General features: G+C 45.8%; 1 protein-coding gene across 1 annotated transcript; it reads right to left on the bottom strand.

The window, feature by feature from the left end:
* Positions 1-1,587: 1,587 nt before the first annotated feature.
* LOC311220300 (scavenger receptor cysteine-rich domain-containing protein DMBT1-like) lies at positions 1,588-21,106 on the bottom strand (the record flags this gene model as incomplete). The annotated part of the gene is made up of 10 exons (XM_084303806.1): positions 1,588-1,958; positions 5,884-6,207; positions 7,015-7,338; positions 9,280-9,603; positions 11,712-12,035; positions 12,724-13,047; positions 14,404-14,727; positions 16,201-16,524; positions 17,917-18,240; positions 20,995-21,106. The coding sequence occupies 10 exons, from the start codon at positions 21,104-21,106 to the stop codon at positions 1,588-1,590; spliced, it is 3,075 nt and encodes a 1,024-aa protein (XP_084159932.1).
* Between the last annotated feature and the right edge of the window lie 182 nt (positions 21,107-21,288).

The raw sequence follows: 21,288 nt of genomic DNA, 5'->3' as shown, positions 1-21,288 counted from the left end.
CTGGCCAGAGGGATATTCTGTACGATATGACATCATGTTCAGCAATAAAACTGGGGAAAGTTGGCTGGAAAAAAAGAAAGCTCCTTTTTATTAAACTATACTTATCTCAACCCATGAGTTCTTGCACTTTTACCTTTTTTAAATTCCCTCCCTCATCCCACTGTGGGGGAGTGAGTGAACCATTGCATGATGCTGAGCCAGGTTACAACACAACACCATCTCCATTCCCGCCTCCTCCTCATGGAAGAGTTCATCCCCTCCCCAAGCAAGTCTAAAGGAGCTTGGATCATCTGCTTTTTGGGAAGTGCCTGGTTCAGTATGGCTCCAAGGAGAACAGAAATGAGGTGAAGCTGGTGGTGACCTCACTGTTACACAGTGCACCAGACAGACTCACAGAAACATCAAGTTCAGGTCACATGCCTATATATATATATTTAGATGAGAAGTGAGAAGCAACACAGAAGTGGTTCGAAGATTGGTGGAAATGTCGCAGAGAGGGCCCACAAGGTACAATCTGTTTTACCTATCAGAGGGAAGGTTGCGTGAGGATTTCATGACAGTAGCTAAACATCTTCTACCCAAGGGAACCTCAAGCTGTTTGAGCCAATACAGCAAAAGCTGGATGTTTATATAATGTATTCTACAATCAGCACAAGAAAGCTTTCATGGATTAGAGGCATTATCAGCAGAAGAAGTTGAACTGGCATGGGAACGGTATGATCTCTTGGGCACCAAGGGCATGATAATGTGAGATGTTTCAGGGATTCAAATTGACTTCAAATGCCCACTTGTGTTCTCCAGATAATCCCTCCCCTCCCCCCCTCCCCCCCCCAAGGGAATATGCCTGGAAAATTGTCTTGTGGCCAAGATAAGGAATTGTGATCAGTGGGACCATGTCCACTCCAACCACCTGCAGGCATCCACAGAGGTACCCAAATCAGACACAAAATCACCCAAGGCTGTAGAAGGATCTACAGCCAGGGGAGGAAAAGGCTTCTGAAGTTACTCTGGAGACAGCCGGGCTGACTTGCCTCATGCAAGTGCCTCTCTCTCTTCATTAGCTGAAGATTCCTGGAGCAAGCATGCCCCCAGTTTGGGCACATTGTTTTTATGTTTGCATTTCAGTGTGATAGATCTGAGCTTCAGGGATTTTCTTCTGTACTGCATGCTCTTTGGCCTTCAAGGATCACTTTGGTTTGGGTTTAATAAATGTCATACACATGTCGGCTGGCACTATTTCTCTCTTCTCCACTCCAGAAGATCTGTGAGGTTTAGATCCAACCTGGAAGGAAATTAATGCAATCCAGATCTGTAAAAGTAGTTTGCTTTATCCTGCAAGGCCACTGAAAGTAGTAGTATACTTATAATATCCTAGTGATATTTCAAAGATGCAAATAGGAAAAATGAGCTGCTATGTGGGTAGATGGGAATCATCCCTCAAAATACCAACCTCCAACTTCAAACCTCTCCCTACCCCATGGCACTTGTCAGAGACATGGAAAGAGACAGTGAAAGTGAGACAAGTGCCACTTGTCTGAGACTGAGAAGGGATGAAGGGCCACCAGTGCCAAAACCCAGCTTAGAGGCTTAATGGCTACTAATGTCTAGCAGGATGGGACATGGATGAAGGTTACCTGAACATATGACGCCTGCATCTTCTCCATGGTTGCAGTTATGGACTCCCCAAGGCCTTGCCACACACTTGGAGAGGGCTGATTCTCTGCCGGAGCATTTCACATCATCCAGCCAGATACGGCCATAACCTTGCCCAAAATAAGCGGATCCTGGGGCTGACATGGCCTTCCCACAGCCCAGCTGCTGGCACACCACTTCAGCATCGCTCAGGTCCCAGTTGTCATCGCACACTGTTCCCCACTGCTGGCTCTGAAGCACCTCAACTCTCCCAGCGCAACGAGTGGGGCCATTCACCAGCCGGAGTGGAGCTATTTCTGCAATCCCTGCACATAAAGCAACCCCGAAATATAAATGCACACGTAAATGCCCTGCACCTAAACCCTACTGACAGTAGGCACGTCGTGGTGTCCTAGTGCCAACCAAGCTGTCCCATGGATAAAGAGGACCTTCTGGGTGGACAGAGCTCCTCCCAGGGTTGCCTCCATACTGTCATAGAATCATTGAATATCCCAAGTTGGAAGGGACCCACAAGGATCATCGAGTCCAACTCCTGGATCCCCAAAGGATGACCCAAAAATTCATACCATGTGTCTGAGAGCATCATCCAAACGCTTCTTGAACCAAAAACTGGCAGGCTTAGTGTTGTGATCAGTTCCCTGGGGAGCCTGTTCCAGTGCCCGACCACCCTCTCAGTGAAGAACCTTTTCCTGATATCCAGCCTGAACTGCCCCTGTCACAGCTTCAAACCATTCCCTCAGGTCCTGTCCATGTTACTTCTCCGTTTCCTCTGCCCGCAGACTTGCTAAAACATCTTGGTAAGGACTGAGAGTGGTATTTCAGTCTCCCAGCCAGTAAGAAATGTTAATTCATCCCTTCTGAGCAGGCATGTTTCAGATAGTTTATTTGAATCACTGTGTGAAACAGGGCACCATACCTGTTCTATATAAAGAGTAATATGCTCTGCAGAGCTCTGAAATAAAAATGCAATGTTGTGTACAGATATTACAGATGAAACCCATACAAAAGGAACAATTCAGGAGCCTCCAGTTAGGTGTCTTCTCCCATATGAGATGACGTGAAGCATCTTTGCTTCATCTTCAGCTCTCAAGTCAGAAGGGTGGAAATTTCACATAGCTCCTGCACTCATATTGGCCCTATGTAGATTTCCACATCCTGTTAGGTGTCTTATGCAGCATTAGATACCTATGTTAAGAAACGTGATGCATTCCTAAATAAATGAGGTCACATGTGTGAGGCTTCATAATGTCCATCAGTGAATAGACCACGTTCCTGAAACCTTCTTTTGGCCTTACTTACTTACTTTCACTCCAGTTACTGAAATATTCATCATATGTGTTCTGGATAATTTGCTAGGAGAAACTAGATTACAGTAGTGTATATTAATATACACTTACTCTTCCTTGAAATCTCTCTTGCCTGGTGAAGACAGAAGGACTGGAAAATAAGTGGTCTTAGGAAGTGTCAGCCTACTCTTTTCTGCACTGAAACCATGCGCTGCAGAATCAGTCAAAAAGAGAGAGTAAAATAAATACCTCGGTTTACAAATGGCCTGTTCTGTACTAGCATCAGATGACAGCATTTCAATCCATCATGACAATGAAGCCAAAGGAGGAGTAATGTCGTCTACCACATTTGTAAGCCTTTGGATGTAAGCATTTCAGGAGAGCAGAACTGTTCCTCTTTGCAGTGCTGCCATTTTTCTGCTCCTGATGGAGGCAGTCAGCACCTCTGGGAGATACCCTATATCAAGATATATAGAGCAGAAAGGGATTTTTTTCCCCACAAGCAGAGCTGTGGAACTGTACACCTACAACTCCCATCATCCAAGGTGATTCAGGTGAACTTGTGGAACCTTTTTCTTTCCGCTGACTTTAGAGGGGGAGATGCACAGCCAGGTCATCTGCAGATGTGCACTTTTCTATGTTCAGGTCAGAGTCCTTTTGAAAGAGCTTTGAGTTCTCCTGAAGTTTCCCAAAACTTTTAATGGAAAGAAGGAGGGACTGCAGGACAGTTTAGATAATTTCTCCATCCCCCAAAAGTAGAAAAGAAAGGCTAAAAGATGAGAAAATAGGCTACCAGGTCTTAAAGAAAACCTTGTGATTCTTTAGGATTACCCTGAGGGACGATTGTCCTGATGTTTTCAAGGCTGGATAAAGGCCTCCTGGTCTGCCCTCACAGCTGACCTTGCTTTGATCATGAATCTGACATAGAGACCTCCTGAGGTATGAATTGTCCTATGATCCAAGGAGACTTTCAACTGCTTTAACAAAGCAGGAGACTTCTTGCAGGTGTGCAAGAGACACCAGAGAGAAAACTGAAAAAGCATTTAGATAAAAGTGCTGTAAAGGCACATTCTGTGTTTTCAGTTTTTCAAAACATCCTGAAATGTGACATGTTATTACTTCTCATGACAGAATAAAACAGACTTCCCAATTAGCCAGAGGCCAAGAGGCCTGTCAGTCTCACATCAGTGCCTGGTAAAATCATGGAGAAGTTGGTTCTCGAACTTATTGAGGCGCACCTGAGGGACAAAGCAGTCATTGGTCCCAGCCAGCATGGGTTTGTGAAGGGTAGGTCCTGCCTAACTAACCTGATTTCCTTTTATGATAAGATCACCCGTATGGTGGACCAAGGGAAACCAGCTGATGTGATTTTTTTGGACTTCAGCAAGGCTTTTGACACGGTTTCCCATAGGATCCTACTGGACAAAATGTCCACCATACAGCTAAATAAAAACATTATATGATGGGTGAGCAATTGGCTAACGGGCAGGGCCCAAAGGGTTATGGTAAATGGGGCTGTGTCAGGCTGGCGGGCGGTCACCAGTGGGGTCCCTCAAGGCTCCATTTTGGGGCCGGTACTTTTCAATATTTTTATAAACGATCTGGATGTAGGAATAGAAGGTATTTTGAGCAAGTTTGCTGATGACACCAAACTTGGAGGAGTTGTGGACTTGAATGAGGGTGTAAAGGCCTTGCAGAGGGATCTGGATAGGTTGGAGAGCTGGGCAATCACCAACCGCATGAAGTTCAATAAGAGCAAGTGCCGGGTCCTGCACCTGGGACGGGGAAACCCTGGCTGCATGTACAGACTGGGCGATGAGACGCTGGAGAGCAGCCTAGAAGAGAGGGATCTGGGGGTCGTGGTAGACAGCAAGTTGAATATGAGCCAGCAGTGTGCCCTGGCAGCCAGGAGGGCCAATCGTGTCCTGGGGTGCATCAAGCACGGCATCGCTAGTAGGTCAAGGGAGGTGATTGTCCCGCTCTACTCTGCACTGGTGCGGCCTCACCTCGAGTACTGTGTGCAGTTCTGGGCACCACAGTATAAAAAGGACATGAAACTGTTGGAGAGTGTCCAGAGGAGGGCTACAAAGATGGTGAAAGGCCTGGAGGGGAAGACGTACGAAGAACGGCTGAGGTCACTGGGCCTGTTCAGCCTGGAGAAGAGGAGGCTGAGGGGAGACCTCATCACAGTCTACAACTTCCTCGTAAGGGGGTGTCGAGAGGCAGGAGACCTTTTCTCCATTAACACCAGTGACAGGACCCGTGGGAACGGGGTTAAGCTGAGGCAGGGGTAATTTAGGCTTGACGTCAGGAGGGGGTTCTTCACAGAGAGGGTGGTTGCACACTGGAACAGGCTCCCCAGGGAAGTGGTCACTGCACCGAGCCTGTCTGAATTTAAGAAGAGATTGGACTGTGCACTTAGTCACATGGTCTGAACTTTTGGGTAGACCTGTGCGGTGTCAAGAGTTGGACTTGATGATCCTTAAGGGTCCCTTCCAACTCAGGATATTCTATGATTCTGTGATTCTATGATTTGCTGAAAACATTTCTTAGCTTTACATGTGATCTTTATGTAAAACTATCAGTCTGAGAGATGACTCTATTCATATGAGACTACAAACCTGAACCTTGTAAATCAATCAGGAATGGGATGTTTATGGTACCTATCCAGTCCTAGTAAAATTCTTGGAGCCTTCAGAAGCTGCATGATGGGATACAACTATCAGACTGAAGCTTGCTGATGGCAACTCAGTAATTATGGATTATCTTCCAGTGTTGCCTGCTGACCATGAGCATTGTATACATCACACAAGATTGGGTTTATACACAACAGTCATTAACAGCAGACATTAGGAGCAGCTTAAGCTCAAAAATGTCCTTTTGCTGAAGGTGAAAATCTTATTTCCATGTTTGTGGACACCACTGAGACTGAGACAGGAGTTACCTGAGCATACCACACCAGCGTCTTCTCCGTGTCTGCAGTTATGGGATCCCCAAGGCTGGAACTGGCATTCAGAGAGGGCAGCCTCGGTTCCTATACAATTCACATCATCCAGCCAGATGGGGTCAGAGCCTTCTCCAAAGCGAGCTGAGCCAGGGGCTGACAGTGCTGTCCCACAGCCTAGCTGCCTGCACACGACATTGGCGTCAGCTATGTCCCAGCCATCATCACACACAGTTCCCCACTGCTGGTCATGAAACACCTCAACTCTACCAGCACAAGGACTTGAGCCATTCACAAGCCGGATGGGAGCAGCTTCTGCAACACCTGGAGCAAAACACAGAAGAATCACAGAAAAAGGTCAGGGAGCATTTCATGCCTCAGTGCTCTATGGAAGTGAGAAAATATCTTTCCTCGCAGGGGTCTTGTGCCAAAAAAAAAATGATGTGGCGAGGATGTGGATCATCCAGAACATCAGTGAGATTTGCTTTGATAGTGCCTCAGAGTTCATTTGTACCTGTAGCAGATTGCTACCGGACAGAGCACCAAGAGCTGAGCTCTTGCTTTAGGGCCTCAGGGAAAGCAGCAGATGCTGCCAGTGTTATCACTGGTTACACAACACTCCCCTTTTCTAGGGATCTAGGGTCTAGGATGGCCAGGGTAGTCTGTGTCATCTGTTTCTCCTTCCCACATTCCCCAGTGACTGTGCTATGGGTCTCTGTCATGACGTTGTGCAGTCATGATTTAAAGAGCACCATTTACCTCATTACTCAACACAACAGTTCTGCACATCACCAGCTGACTACACTGCAGCATGTTGGGATACCCTCTCCCCCCATGGCCCACACTTCTGATGTGATTTCAGCAACCAGAAAACATATCCATTTTGGTAGCCAATCAATGTCATCTGACTTCCAGCTGCAGCTCCGTAGGAATACCAGGCTTCTTTAAATACTGTGTCGTATCCTTCAGCAATGTGCAGGTGTGTAAAGTAGTCTAAAATAACACTCGGTCCAATCCTCTTGTATCTCATCCAAGAGCAACATTGATAAATATGTCCCCCAGGGCCAAAGGCACCTCTCCCCAGAAAAGCTTCCATTGTACCCCATGTTACATGGTATCATTTAGCTGTACCTGAGCAGAACACACTAGCATCTTCTTTGTGGTTACAGTTGTGGTCTCCCCAAGACCGTGCCTTGCAATCAGAGAGGGCAGTTTCGGCTCCTGCACAGTTCACATCATCCAGCCAAATTTGGCCGGTTCCTTGTCCAAACCGAGCAGAGCCAGGGGCTGAGATTGCTGCCCCACAGCCCAGCTGCCTGCACACCACTTGAGCATCTGCCAAATCCCAGCTGTCATCGCAGACGGTCCCCCACTGCTGCTCATGAAACACCTCGACTCTCCCAGAGCAGAAGTTCGAACCGTTCACCAGCCGGACTGGGACTGGTTCTGGAACACCTGAGCCACAAAGGTAAGACAGGATAAGTTATTCTGGCAAAGACATTCCTGCTTGCCACATCAACAAGCACTGCAAGCATGCACTCCTTGGCTTAGTATGTATTCCAGAGACAAGCACCATGGAGAAAAGGAGGTTCATTGTGATTGCTCTTGCCCCAAAAGTCAAGGAAAAAGTCGAGGAAAAGTGCTGCCTGAAACAAAGGAAAAGAGATGTACTGATGGTTCAAATCCCAAAATCGGAGGTGCTTGAAGACCTTTTATCCCTGTCTTTGACTAGAAAGATATCCATGTCCAGATAGCAAATCCAAGTAACTCCACAACTCAAGGGAAAGGACATTTGCCAGAGTGTGCTCTTTAGGGAACATGGTGGGAACACTGGGGTATGACTCACCTCAGCTAGACTTAAGTTTCAAGAAGCTGACTTGTTTTCCTTATTATTGGTACCTAGTGCTATTTGATATACCCAGGGAATCCCAGACATCCCAATGGGGCTGGCAGACTTGATACAGGATCAAGAGTAATTTGTGCCCTTTTGGATCTGCAATTAGAGACTGGGTAGGATATCACAGGATATCTCAGATGACACAAGACAGGTATGTATTGGCAGATGAACCCCACTTTTACAACTCCACTGAGGACCCTTTATAGTCACAGAAAAAAAAAAAAAAAGCTCTGTTGGGTTGCAGTTTCTTTAATCTGCTTTGGGTGTCTGCATCCCAAATGTATCTGGGGCCAAATCCTGACACAGACTCTTCTGTCTTAGTCTTTGCTGGCTGCAAAGAGACAACAGTACATTTAGTTCAGACACAGGCAGTGAATCCACAGGGTATTTTCAAGTTGTTGTCAAGTAGCCAGAGAGTAGCCAGCAAGGGCAATTCAAGTGTTCTACTACTCTGGGGAGGTAACATGATTGCACAGAGGATGAAGAGGAATTAAATGGCAATTCTTCACAAAGAGATAAAAAGGATTGAAAGTGGCACTCTAAAGTGTTGTGCTGTTTGAAGAAAGACATAGACAAGTATAAGAGGCAGTGCTAACTACAGGACATCCAAATCAAGCCTTCAGAGCTACTCAGGCCTTCCAAAACCTCATCTGGGTAACAGATTAGAAGAAATATGTCTAATATCTAAGGAGAAACCAGAGAAGAATGAGGGGAATGAGAAGAAGCTTAAAAACCTTGTCTCAAGAGGTGGATATGAATAGGATGAGAAAACTGAGAGGGGATGTAACACACTTAACAAAAGGCAAAGAGTAAATAACAATACACACTACAAAGAGAGAAGAGGCTGTACAATAAATTCCAGGTAAAGGTAGTCAGGTCAGAGTTTCCTACTAGTGGCAAAGAAGTGCAGTGCAACAATTTTGAGGAAATTGTGTCAACTGTAGAGGTTTCTGAGAAGATGCTGGAAACACATTTGTGAAAACAGGTCTTCTGAAGATGATTCTAGCAAGGAAGGGAAAAGGGAAGGTAGATTAACTAGTTTCTGCAAGACTTCTTCATGTTCTTGACTTGAAGAGGAAAGAAAGAAAACTGAGACTATATCTTGATTTTTCAAGTGTGGTATGTTCTTTGGGGTTGTCACTGACAAAATCAGAAGAGCCCAAGTGACAGTGTGCTGTTCTCCGTACTAGGATGAATCACACCAGTCCTGCAAGCTGTCAAGGTTACCAGTAGCTCATGTGGGAAAGAGTCCCAAATTTAAATTCTTGAGCACAGCAAGTGGCAGGCTGGACTTCAGCACCACAGTGTTATGGTTAGATTTTGAATGGGAAGGAGAGGGGAACACAAATGGATTTACAAACATCCCTGCTTGAAGCACTTTTTCTGTATAGTACTGTGGTTTGAGATTTGTAAGATGGGAAGAGAGCACCTTATGGCATTTCAAGCATCCCTCCACATACCATAAATGTCAATCAAAAGGTGAAATAGAAGAGACTTACCCAAGCACACAACACCAGCGTCTTCTCCATGACTACAGTTATGGGCTCCCCATAGACTGGTCTCACATTTGGAAAGGGCAGTTTCAGTTCCTGTGCAATTCACATCATCCAGCCAGATGGGGCCCGACCCTTTTCCAAAATAAGCAGAGGCTGGAGTGGATAGTGCTTTCCCACAGCCCAGCTGCTGGCAAACGGCTTCTGCATCTCTTATATCCCAGCTGTCACCACACACTGTTCCCCACTGCTGGCCATAAAAAACTTCAACTCTCCCACTGCAACGATTCGGCCCATCCATTAATCGGAGTGGAGCTACTCTTGGTATGTCTAAATAAAATAGAAAGGGCAGGAATATACATTACTGAGTTGCCATTAGCCTAATTAAAAGTAAGATAAAATGCATAATCACGGTGAGTATCTTGGGGCATCCAGGGTACTGTTATCCAGTTGCCTGAAGTTGGGATATCTTCACCAGTTCAAAACTAAGTAGGAAATAGTCTGTGTACCATATTCTGCAGAATATAATTTAGATATAGTATAGTATAAATCGGAATAATTTAATAAAGGTCTTGGGAGTGTGGAGAGGTACCTGCTGACTGGAAGCTAGGCAATGTTATACCCATCCATAAAAAGGGCATGAGAGAAGACCCAGGAAACTACAGACTTGTTATTTTGACTTCAGTACCTGGAAAAGTTATGCAGAAGATTGTCCTGGGAGATACTGAATGACATTAAGGAACAAAGATATTATTAGGCAGAGTCAACATGAGTTCATCAAGAGAAAGTCCTGCTTTAGTAAATCTATCTCCTTCTATGACAAAGCTCCCTGCTTGGTGGATGAGACTGCAGTGGATGGGATGCAGTGGATGCAGTTTTTTTGGATTTCAGTGTGATCTATGATACTGTTCCTCACAGCATCCTTTTGGGTGAATTGTCCAACTGTAAGATGAACAGGTTCATGCTACACTGCTTGATGAACTGGCTTGATGGTAGAGCTCTAAATGTTGTAGTGAATGGGGCTACATCTGCCTGGCAGTGTTCTCCAAGGCTCATTCTAGGGCCAGTCCCACTCAACGTTTTTATCCATGATGTGGATGCATGAGTGGAGCTCATCCTCAGCAAGTTTAGGATTACACTAAACCGGGAGGTGGTGTTGATTCCCTAGGGGGATGAGAGGCCTTGCAGAGGGATCTAGATAGATTGGAGCACTGGGCGGTAAGTAACTGTATGAAGTTCAACAGAGGAAAATGCTGGATTCTGCACCTGTGACGGAGCAATGCCAGACACAGGCACAGGCTGGAGAACAGCTCAGCAGAAAGGGACCCAGGGGTGTTGGTTGACAGCATGCTTGAGTGTATGAGCCAGATGAGTGCCTTGGCAGCCAAGAGGGCAAACCACATTTTGGGATGCATTAAATGCAGCACGGCCAGATGGTAAAAAGAGGCGGTTGTCTTGGTATATTTAGTGTTGGTGTGGCCTCACCTTGAATATTATGTGCAGTTCTGGCCTCCACATTATAAAAATGAAGTTAAAGTCCTTGAAAACATGCAGAGGAAGGCAACAAATCTGGTAAAAGGGCTGGATGGCATGTCCTGTGAGGAGAGGCTGAGGACACTTCTTTAGAAAAAGAGAGGCCCAGATATGACCTCATTACTCTCTGTAATTACCTAAAGAGGGGAAGCACAGAGAGATCTGCTGGCCTCTTCTCCCTGGTAGCTGATAACAACATGGGAATGGCACAAAGCTGCACCAGGAGAGGTTCACACTGGGCCTTAGGAAATATTTATTCACTGTGAAGGTGATCAATACTGGAATGGGCTTCCTTGTAAGGTGGCTAATGCCCCATGCCTGTCAGTGTTCAAGGGGCATTTGGACAATACCCTCAACTATATGATCTAACTTTTGGTTAACCCTGAAGTGGTCAGGGAATTGGGCTAGATGATCTCTGTAGGTCCTTTCCAATTGATCTATTCTATTCTATTCTATTCTATTCTATTCGATTCGATTCGATTCGATTCGATTCGATTCGACTCGACTCGACTCGACTCGACTCTATTCGACTCGACTCGACTCTATTCGACTCTATTCGACTCGACTCTATTCGACTCGACTCTACTCTGTTCGACTCTACTCTATTCGACTCTACTCTATTCGACTCGACTCGACCCGACTCGACTCGACTCGACTCTACTCTACTCTACTGTAATCTACTCTAATTTTTCTAAGCCAAGGGAAACACAGATTCTGTGTTCAAGGACACCTACCTGCATGCCAAAAAAGAGGAATTTGTAACACGTCTCCAGTATGATGACAGAGAGCTCACAACACATTCAGGAACTAAGGGCATATGGGCACATCATAAAGACAGAGCCTTCAGGCAGGTTGGTGCAGAAAACCTTCCCTATCATGCAGACAGAGACACAGACAGGAGTTACCTGAGCATACCACACCAGCGTCTTCTCCGTGTCTGCAGTTATGGGATCCCCAAGGCTGGAACTGGCATTCAGAGAGGGCAGCCTCGGTTCCTATACAATTCACATCATCCAGCCAGATGGGGTCAGAGCCTTCTCCAAAGCGAGCTGAGCCAGGGGCTGACAGTGCTGTCCCACAGCCCAGCTGCCTGCACACGACATTGGCGTCAGCTATGTCCCAGCCATCATCACACACAGTTCCCCACTGCTGGTCATGAAACACCTCAACTCTACCAGCACAATGACTCGGACCATTCACAAGCCGGATGGGAGCTGTTTCTGCAACATCTGGAGCAAAACACAATTGAAAAATGTTCAGGAGTATTGCATGCCTCAGTGTGCTGTGGAGGGGCCAAAACAAAACATCATCACAATGGTCTAGTAGCCAACAGCACTTGACCCCCTGGTGTGTAAAGTTGCAGTGGAAGGCCTCAGAATTTGTTCCCACACCCTTGGCTGGTACTTTAGCAATGAATCTTTTATCTGTTGAGTGTTCAGAGCTGAGCACCCAGATTTCTTCCCTAATAGTAGGGCATCAAAATGGGGTTGGGGAGCATTGACTGGACCAGAGTGCAGGGGGAAACTGTGCCTTTGGGAGTGCAGAGTTTGTACTCGTGAGCCTCTATAAATCCAGCCATCAGGACTCACTGTCAAAGTCCATAGCACTCTAGTCCCCGTGAGAGCTTCAAACTGCTCCCTGGACCATGGCTCCAGGTTCTGGGCACAATGGGTAACACAGTGCCCTAGGCCTCCTCCATGGCTCATATCCCCCAGGGATTATCCTTAGCAGTGGGATTAGTGCAGAAGGAAAAACAACCTTAGCATCCATGTATCACTCTCCTTATATCTCAGCCCACAGCTGAATGATCAGCACACAGTCTCCTGGTCCTGAGGGGACTCCAGAGCTACCAGCAACCTTCTCACAAGTGCATTCCCTCCATTGTACTCCACATGTCATGTCATACATTAGCAGTACCTGAACACTCCACAGAAGCATCTTCATTGTGGTTACAGTTGTGGTCTCCCCAAGGCTTGGCCCGGCACTCTGTGAGGATGCTTTCAGCTCCTGCACAGTTCACATCATCCAGCCAAATTTGGCCGGTTCCTTGTCCAAACCGAGCAGAGCCAGGGGCTGAGATTGCTGCCCCACAGCCCAGCTGCCTGCACACTACTTGAGCATCTGCCAAATCCCAGCTGTCATCGCAGACGGTCCCCCACTGCTGCTCATGAAACACCTCGACTCTCCCAGAGCAGGAATTTGAACCATTCACCAGCCGGACTGGAAACAGCTCAGAAAATCCTGTATTGAGAAATAGTAAAGGCATCAATTTTTTGGGCTTTCAATCATGTGGATTGAGGACTTGTTAGTGTTAGTGTTAGGTCAGAGGTTGGACTAGGTGATCTTTGAGGTCTCATCCAACCTAGATGATTCCATGATTCTATGTTTTGGTTCATACTGATTCTGTGCTGCCTGGATTGCTGCTCTGTGGCATGGGCAGACACTGCTCTTTATTCATGACAGAACAGCAGATCCTTGCAGCAGGTCTTCAGTTGACATCTCTTGTTGACTGGGCCTGACTAAAAATCAGACAAGTCTGGTGAACCCACATTCCATCACAAGATAACAGTTATACTTGCACCACGTTATTGTGATGAGTCAGACTAGGGGGAATAGTCTAGGCTGGTGAGCTGAAGTTGGAAGGGACAGAAACCTGTGGACTAACACTGGTCCAGGAGCACCAAGGGGCATTATAGTCTAGGCTGTGTTAAGGACTCTTGGCAGCTCAGATCAGCAATTTCTGTAAGGCACAAGGCATTGATTGAGGACTGAGAGTAAGAGATGCTGAAGCTGTAAAGCTCTGGTGATGTTGAGCATCAAGTATTTGGTGCTGGGGGACTTGCTTGGGTGAAGTTATGCAATAACATCTCACTGAGGAATATTACTTGAACAGCAGCAAGCTTGAAGGATAGAATTAATGTGGCCTATTATAGGTGTTTAAACACTCAGCAGCATCTGTCTTGGGACAACTGTGAGGTAAGACATACAAATTTCACCAGAGGTGTCCGTTTCCTTCATAGATGTGTAGTCAAACCACAGTTTTAGATTTCATATTTGCACTTTTTATGTCTGAGGTTTGAAAGACAAATCTCTTCTTAAACTCAGCAGCTGATGATGGGAACTGCTTAAGATTATCTGGGCAGAGCACGAGAGTGGGAGACCTACAGCCATTCCTCACAGACATTTTTTGAATGCGTGAAGGAAGAGGAACAGGAGAAAGAGCAGTAGCATTTGAGAACCAGAGCTGTTAGCCCTGGATGAATGGGCTACAGTCTGACTTATGCAGTGATACTCCTCATACTTCACGTGTTTTTCTCTGTTAGGCCAGAAGAAATGCAAAATGATTGGGTTAAAGAGTAGCTGAGATGAGAAAACACCCCATAATGGGGGTTTTGCGCTCTGCTTTAGCAAACTGGCCCCCAGAAGCAACCCCTTTAAAAAGACATAGGTTATAATTGCCTATAGATTAAGGCACGCCGTTTTCTTAAGTACTCTATGTCACTTCCTTTGGAAGACCTATTATTTGTGGTGAAGGACCTGAACCCCAGGGTCACTCACAGATAACTTCCCCCATGATTTAAGGTGAATTATGGGTACCTTCACAAACCACTCCAGCATCTTCTCCATGCCCACAGTTATGGACTCCCCAGGGAGTGGCCATGCATTCAGAGAGAGCAGCTTCTGTCCCTGTGCAGTTGACATTATCAAGCCAGATGGGGTCAGATCCTTGTCCAAAGTAAGCCCTATGGGGAGCTGATAAGGCCTTCCCACAGCCTAGCTGCCTGCACACAACTTCTGCATCAACCAAGTCCCAGTCATCATCACACACTGTTCCCCAACGTTGGCCGTAAAACACCTCGATTCTCCCAGAGCAGGGGGTCAAGCCATCCACTAATCGGAGTGGGGCAGGTTTTGCAAAGCCTGCAAGAAAAAAAAAAAAAAAGGAGAAATATCTGATGAAGATTTTGTTTTGTCTGTCTCCCACTTGTCAATGAGTATAGTGACTCTCATGGCTTTGCATTTTGTAGATTTTGACAAGAGAAAATATTGCATAAAGAAGCAACACAAACTATTCCTCCACCCTCACAGCATTATCTGTTCAGCAGTGTCACCAGCAGGGTTCCAAAGGCATCCATTTGGGGGCCAGTTCTCTCTAATACTTTCTATAGGTATTCTGGATTCAGGACTCAAATGCAAACTAAGTTTGCAGATGATACTGAATTAGGAGGAGCTGTTGACTCCCTCAAGGGTGAAGAGGCCTTGCAGAGACATCTTGACAAACCACAGAGCTGGGCAATCACCAACAATGTGAAGTTTAACAAAACTGAGCACCAGATTGTGCACCCGGGAAGGGGCAGCCCTGGATAGATGTATGGACTGGGGGATGAGAGGCTGGAGAGCAGCCCTGTGGAAAAGGATCTGGGGGTTCTGGTCAATGGCAAGTTAAATATGAATCAACAGTGTGCCTTGGCAGCCAAAAGGGCCAAGAGTATCCTGGCTGTATTAAGCACGGTAGAGCTAGGTGGTCTAGGGGAGTGTTTGTCTCACTGCCCTCTGTGCTAGTGTGGCTGGCCTTCACCTTGAGTCCTGTGGGCACCACAAGAGGAGAAGGACATCGACCTCCTAGAATGGTTTTAAAGGAGGGAAACAAAGATGGTGAAAAGTCTAGAGGGCACAACAGAAGGAGTGGCTGAGGTAATTTGGTTTGTTCAGCTTAGAAGAGAAGGTTGTAGGTTTTCAGTAGACCTCATTGCAATATACAGCTTCTTTTTGAGGGAGAGCAGAGGGACAGGTGCTCATCTCTTCTGTCTGATTACCAGTGACAGGATCCAATGGAAAAGCATGAAGCTGTGTCAGTGGAAGTATTAATCGGATTGGAAAGGTTTCTTCACTGACAGGGTGGTTGGGCACTGGAAGATGCCCCCCAGGGAACCGGTCATGGCACCAAGCCTGTCAGAGTTAAGAAACATTTGGACAAGGCTCTCACACATATGGCTTATTTTGGATGGTCCTGTGTGGAGCCAGGATTTGGACTTGATGATTCTTGTGGATCCCTTCCAACTCAGGATATTCTGTGATTCAATGTATTTCATAAACTAAAATATACTTGGGGTGCCAGAAGACAATCCCCAGTCTTGTTTAAATGTCAATGTCCAGTGCTATTTAAGATGCTCTAGCCTCTATCTGCCATTACAAGGGGACTTAGCTCTCCTGTATGTCTAGTAGCATGTTTGCCAGCCCTTTGTAGATGTCCAAGTTGTGTTAAAGGGTCTAGATAACTAGAGGTTCCAGAATCACTCTCATACTGGGTAAATCAGCTGTGGCATATGCTGCCTCTGCTTTACATTTCTAGCATATGTCTACCCCCTACAAACCCACTTGTGTGAGAATTACCTGAGCATACAACACCAGCGTCTTCTCCGTGCACACAGTCATGGAGCCCCCAAGGCTTTGTACTGCATTCAGACAGGGCAGCTTCAGTTCCTCTGCAGATAACCTCATCAAGCCAGATGGGCTCAGAGCCTCTCCCAAAATAAGCCGAGGAAGGAGCAGATAGGGCTGTCCCACAGCCCAGCTGCCGGCATACAACTTCAGCATCAACTATATCCCAGTTGTCATCACAGACAGTTCCCCATTGATGGCCATAAAAAACCTCCACTCTCCCAGAACAGTGACTTGTACCATTCACTAATCGTATTGGAACTGTTTTATTAAGTCCTGCATTAAAAAATAACAAACAAACAAACAAAAGAAAACAATCGACAAACCATCACTAACAACAACAATCCAACAGGATCAGGGATTGCACATGGAAAGATCCCCTAGAGACTGAAGGAAAGTCTGTCCAGGGCCTGAAAAGGCTGATGAGGATAAACTTCTGAACTTTTCTCTGACGTTTCAGATTTCCTAATTAGAGAGAGAAACAGAAAGGACTTGGATTTTCTTATGAAGCAGAATTTCAACTGACATTGTGAAACTGTTCCAGGGTGGCAACAGGCTGCATATCCAGACACCTATGTCTTACATGTATATACATGTTGGTATCTCCATGTGAGATGAGTATTGAAATTCTGGTTAGTTGATGGTGTCTCAGCTCACCAAATGTTGAGGTTTGAGTCAATGGCCCAAAAAGGTGATCAACAATGTTTGCAATGCTGCACATATTACTCCATCAGAGTCCAGCTGGTATCCTGTTGGGTCTATCTTAGGGAATCTGTCTCATCTGCTAGTCCCATGCAGTTATGTCAGATGCCCCAGGGCATTTAGAGCTGTGTGGCAACTGTGTAGGGAATGGACTACACTACTCCTATCAGAAAGACACACAGCCCAAACTGTGACAGCTGCATTTAGACACAGATAAATCTAGGCCTTAATATGGAGTTGAATCCCATTCCAGATCCAACTAGGTGGATGTCTAGGAGCAGAGTCTTTGGGAAATACTGCCATGAAAAGGGGCAATGGGCAGCCCATTTATCTCCCAACACGCTCTCTACTTCCTGGGACCTATGGGAAACTTGATTATGCTTTATTCCCTCATTAACTGTGGTGTAGAAGGGTAAGAAACAATTTCAAGCCTTTCCCACCCAGTTCCAGGAGCTCAGCATTCATCAACACCATGACTTCCAGGACAGAACTGGCTCATGGACAAATGACCCAATACTGGTCATCTCTCATCACAGTGCCAGTCTGGAGAATAGATGTATCCACCAGGAGTATCACAAAATACAAATGGAACAAAAAATTACAAATACAAAAATAGAAATGCTCAACTTCTAAGGCATATTTAAGCCATGCATGCATGGAAAGCTTATGCATCCAGGAGGTGTTCCTTTCAGTTTTTTTTGCCCATTAACAGTATGGTGATGGAATAAAAAACAGACCAGCACAGACAGAACAAATCAATGCTCTACCAGACACACAATTTAACTGACAACAGAACTGAGCTTGTCCTTGGCATGGTACAGGACAGTTCTGAAGCATCCATCTCCGATCTGAGTCCTAAGGGTGGCACTCACTGAGAAATAAAATCTTGCAAGCAGGCTTAAAAATAACCCTCTACACAGCACAGTCTCTTGGTGCCACATGAGGAATGGTGTAAACAGAAGTTACCTGAGCACACAACGCCTGCGTCTTCTCCATGATTGCAGTTGTGCTCTCCCCAGGGTCTGGTCCTGCATGCAGAAAGGTCAACTTCCGTACCATTACAATTCATGTCATCCAGCCAGATACGACCAGTTCCTTGACCAAACTGAGCCAATCCAGGAGCTGACAGTGCTTCCCCACACTCCAATTGCCTGCATACAACCATGGCATCGGATAGATCCCAACTATCATCACACACTGTTCCCCACTGCTGATTCCAAAGCACTTCAAGCCGCCCTGTGCAGTGGTTGGGGCCATTCACGAGTCTGATTGGAGCTGAGTTGGCAACACCTGAATCACAAAACAAGACAAGATGTGAAATAGGCATGAACCAGGTTTTGGCTGACAGTGGAGAATGTTAACATCTTGCTCTTGTAGGAATAATGCCTGTTTGGGTTTGGCTGCAGAAGGATTGCTGAAATGTCAACCACTGGTACTTTCAGCAAGAACACAGAAATAAAAGTTTGTTGGCTAATTAGTGGTGCAAATGTGACACGATGTGACAGCACCACACCACAGAAACCTTAGGCTGTATCATGTAGCTTCAGAGGAAAATCTCAGGTCATAAGGAGATGGAGGTGACAGTGTTTCCATGCAACCTGAGCTACTGCAGCACTGCAGGTCTCATGTCATCCCCACCCACCCTCTTTGTTCAGCTTCCTCCACCATGAATGCTTCTCCCAAGACCTGTCACTTTCACTGTATATTGCAAATTGTTGAAGGAAGTTTTTAGTTCAGTACTCTGAGTGTAAATTGGGATTTCCACATACTTGTCAAAAACATTTGCCAGAACTGTGCTATCCAGAGCTTCTCAGATGGGGCCATGGGAAGCATACTTTATGTGTCTAAATGTAGGTTGCTGGTGTCATTTGTAGCTCTGCACTCTGTAGAGCAGTAGCTGGAGCCCTGAAAAGAGAAACTAGAGCAACTTAAATGGCTCTAGGCACCTATTTTCAGACAAATGCCTACAGTGGATAGGGTAGGATTGACTTCCCACATGCTGACAGTTCCAGCATTGTCTGTGCTAAACAAATGGGCTCCCACACAGTGAAGAGAAAATGGTATTTCCAATTAGCATCCATCTTATAACAAGGGAGGAGAACTTGAGGTACAGAAGGGCCTGTTTCTCTTTGTTGTTGAAAGGAAAATTCAGGCTGCTATTGGGATCCAAAACTGTCAGAAGACACCATAGTTCCTTCCGTACTGAGAAAGACCTTGTCTGATGCATAAATTGTGTCTATATCTTTGATCCTAGGTGCTGTTTCCCACAGCCTTTATGCATTATAAGAGAGGGTTTTATGTAAAGGGCTGCTACATAAAGGCTTGCCAGGTCCACTTTTCTATGATAATACATGTAAGAAGCACAGATAATTGCCAATATGGATCCTATCAGGGTTGGACAAGGGCCTGGGCAACCTGATCTAGTGGGTGGCATCCCTGCCCATGGCAGGGAGGTTGAAAGTAAGTGATTTTCAAGGTGCCTTCTAGACCGAAGCCATTCTATCATTCTGTGATTTTCTTAAGCCTGAAACTGCCAAATGATGCTATTTGATTATTTACAATTCTGGCCCAGCTGTTGCTTCACCCTAGTCCCCGAAGCAGCCTTAGCTTATGTCAGGCTTGGTTAAAGATTAACAGTACTGTCTCCAGATAATCCCTATCCCATTATTTTACCTTTTTTTTTTTTTTTTTTTTTTTTTTTAAAGTTATCTGAAAATGCTGGTTTGTGGAATATAAATGCAACTCCATTAGGCAGTAGCTCTTACAGAGAAGCAGGGAAGGTCTGCTATACTGATTCCTTCTTAGGTCCTGGTTCAAATCTAGTCTGTGAATGTAGAGGGGAGGGAAAAATAAAAGGATTAAGTTTTGGATTACAGAGATCAATCAAGGAAAGATCTGTCTTTATGCTTGCATTTGTTTGTTTCCAGGGTTTGTATCTGTATGTTTGCATTCATAATACCTCTAAATCTCCATGTGAGCTTTGGAAGCCAAATGATGATCTCTGCTACTGCCTTCTCTTGCCTGAGAAAGGTCATGTCCTTCTGCAGTACCAGGAGTTTAATTTATCATAGAATCATAGAATGGTTTGGGCCAGTTCCAACTAGGGACCTAGTTCCAACCTCTTTGCCATGGGCAGGGACATCTTCACGTTCCCCAAAGCCCCATACAACCTGGATTTCAGGAATTTCAGGGAGGGAGCACCTACAACTTCTTTGGTCAACCAGTTCCTGTGCCTCACCACACTCAGAATGAAGAATTTCTTACTTATATCTAATCTAAATCGACCCTCTTTCAGTTTACAGCCATTACCCTTTGTCCTGTTACTATATGTCCTTACAAAAATTATCTCTTCATCTTTCTTGTAAGTTCCCTTTAATTAATGAAAGGTGGCAATAATGTCTCCCCAGAGCCTTCTCTTCTCCAAGCTGAATAACCTCAGATCTCTCAGTCTGTTTTCAAACTGTAAGTGCTCCAACACTCTGATCATTTTTGTGGCCCTCTTCTGGACCTGCTGTAACAGGTCCATGTCTTCCTTTTGCTGTGGGACCCAGAGCTGAACACACTACTACAGGTGGGGTATGACAGGAGCGGAGTAGAGGGGGAGAATCACCTCTGTCACCCTCTGGTCACGCTTCTATTGATGCAGGTTATGGTTGGCTTTCTGCAAGTGCACACTACCAGCTAATGCAGAGTTTTTCTTTCACCAACACCTCCAAGTCCTTCTCCATTCAGATTCAGAGGGCTGCTCTCAGTCCTTTTATCCCCCAGCCTCTATTCACGTTTGGGATTGCCCTGACCCAGGTGCAGATACTTGGACTTGTTCAACTCCATTATGTTCATATTGGTCCCTCTCTCATGCCTGTCCAGGTCCCCCTGGATGTCATCCCTTCCTTAAGCTTACTGAATTTTCAGTCCTTTTTTTCCAGCCACAAAACCCATTTCCCTGCTTGAACCAGGGATATGAGACGGGTCAATCCATCATCAGCACCATATATCAGACCATATCTGGAACCCCATTCTCCAGGAGCAAAGGAGGAAACTTACCCCAAAGCCATGCCAGGAGGAAAAGCACAGTTTCCATCCTCATTCCTCCAAAGGCAGACAGACTCCTGCTGTGGAGAAGACTGGATGAGAGAAGACTTCCTGGCGGTCTCATGGTAGCAGCAGAAACCTTGTACAATCCAGTCCTTGAAGGCCTGGACAGTGTAGAGCAGGAATAATGTCCTTTTTAGGAGAGACAAAGAGCTCAGAGTCAGTGACTGGCTGGGCAAGAAGGAGAGAAGACAGTAAGGACCAAGAGTTAAGGTAAATGACAAATATTCCTTACACTGACTCCTC

Source organism: Netta rufina (genome assembly GCF_964035555.1).
Source record: "Netta rufina genome assembly, chromosome: 31".
Taxonomy (NCBI): Eukaryota; Metazoa; Chordata; class Aves; order Anseriformes; family Anatidae; genus Netta; species Netta rufina.
The sequence above is the reverse complement of the archived record's forward strand: the minus strand, read 5'-3'. Positions and strand labels throughout refer to the sequence as shown.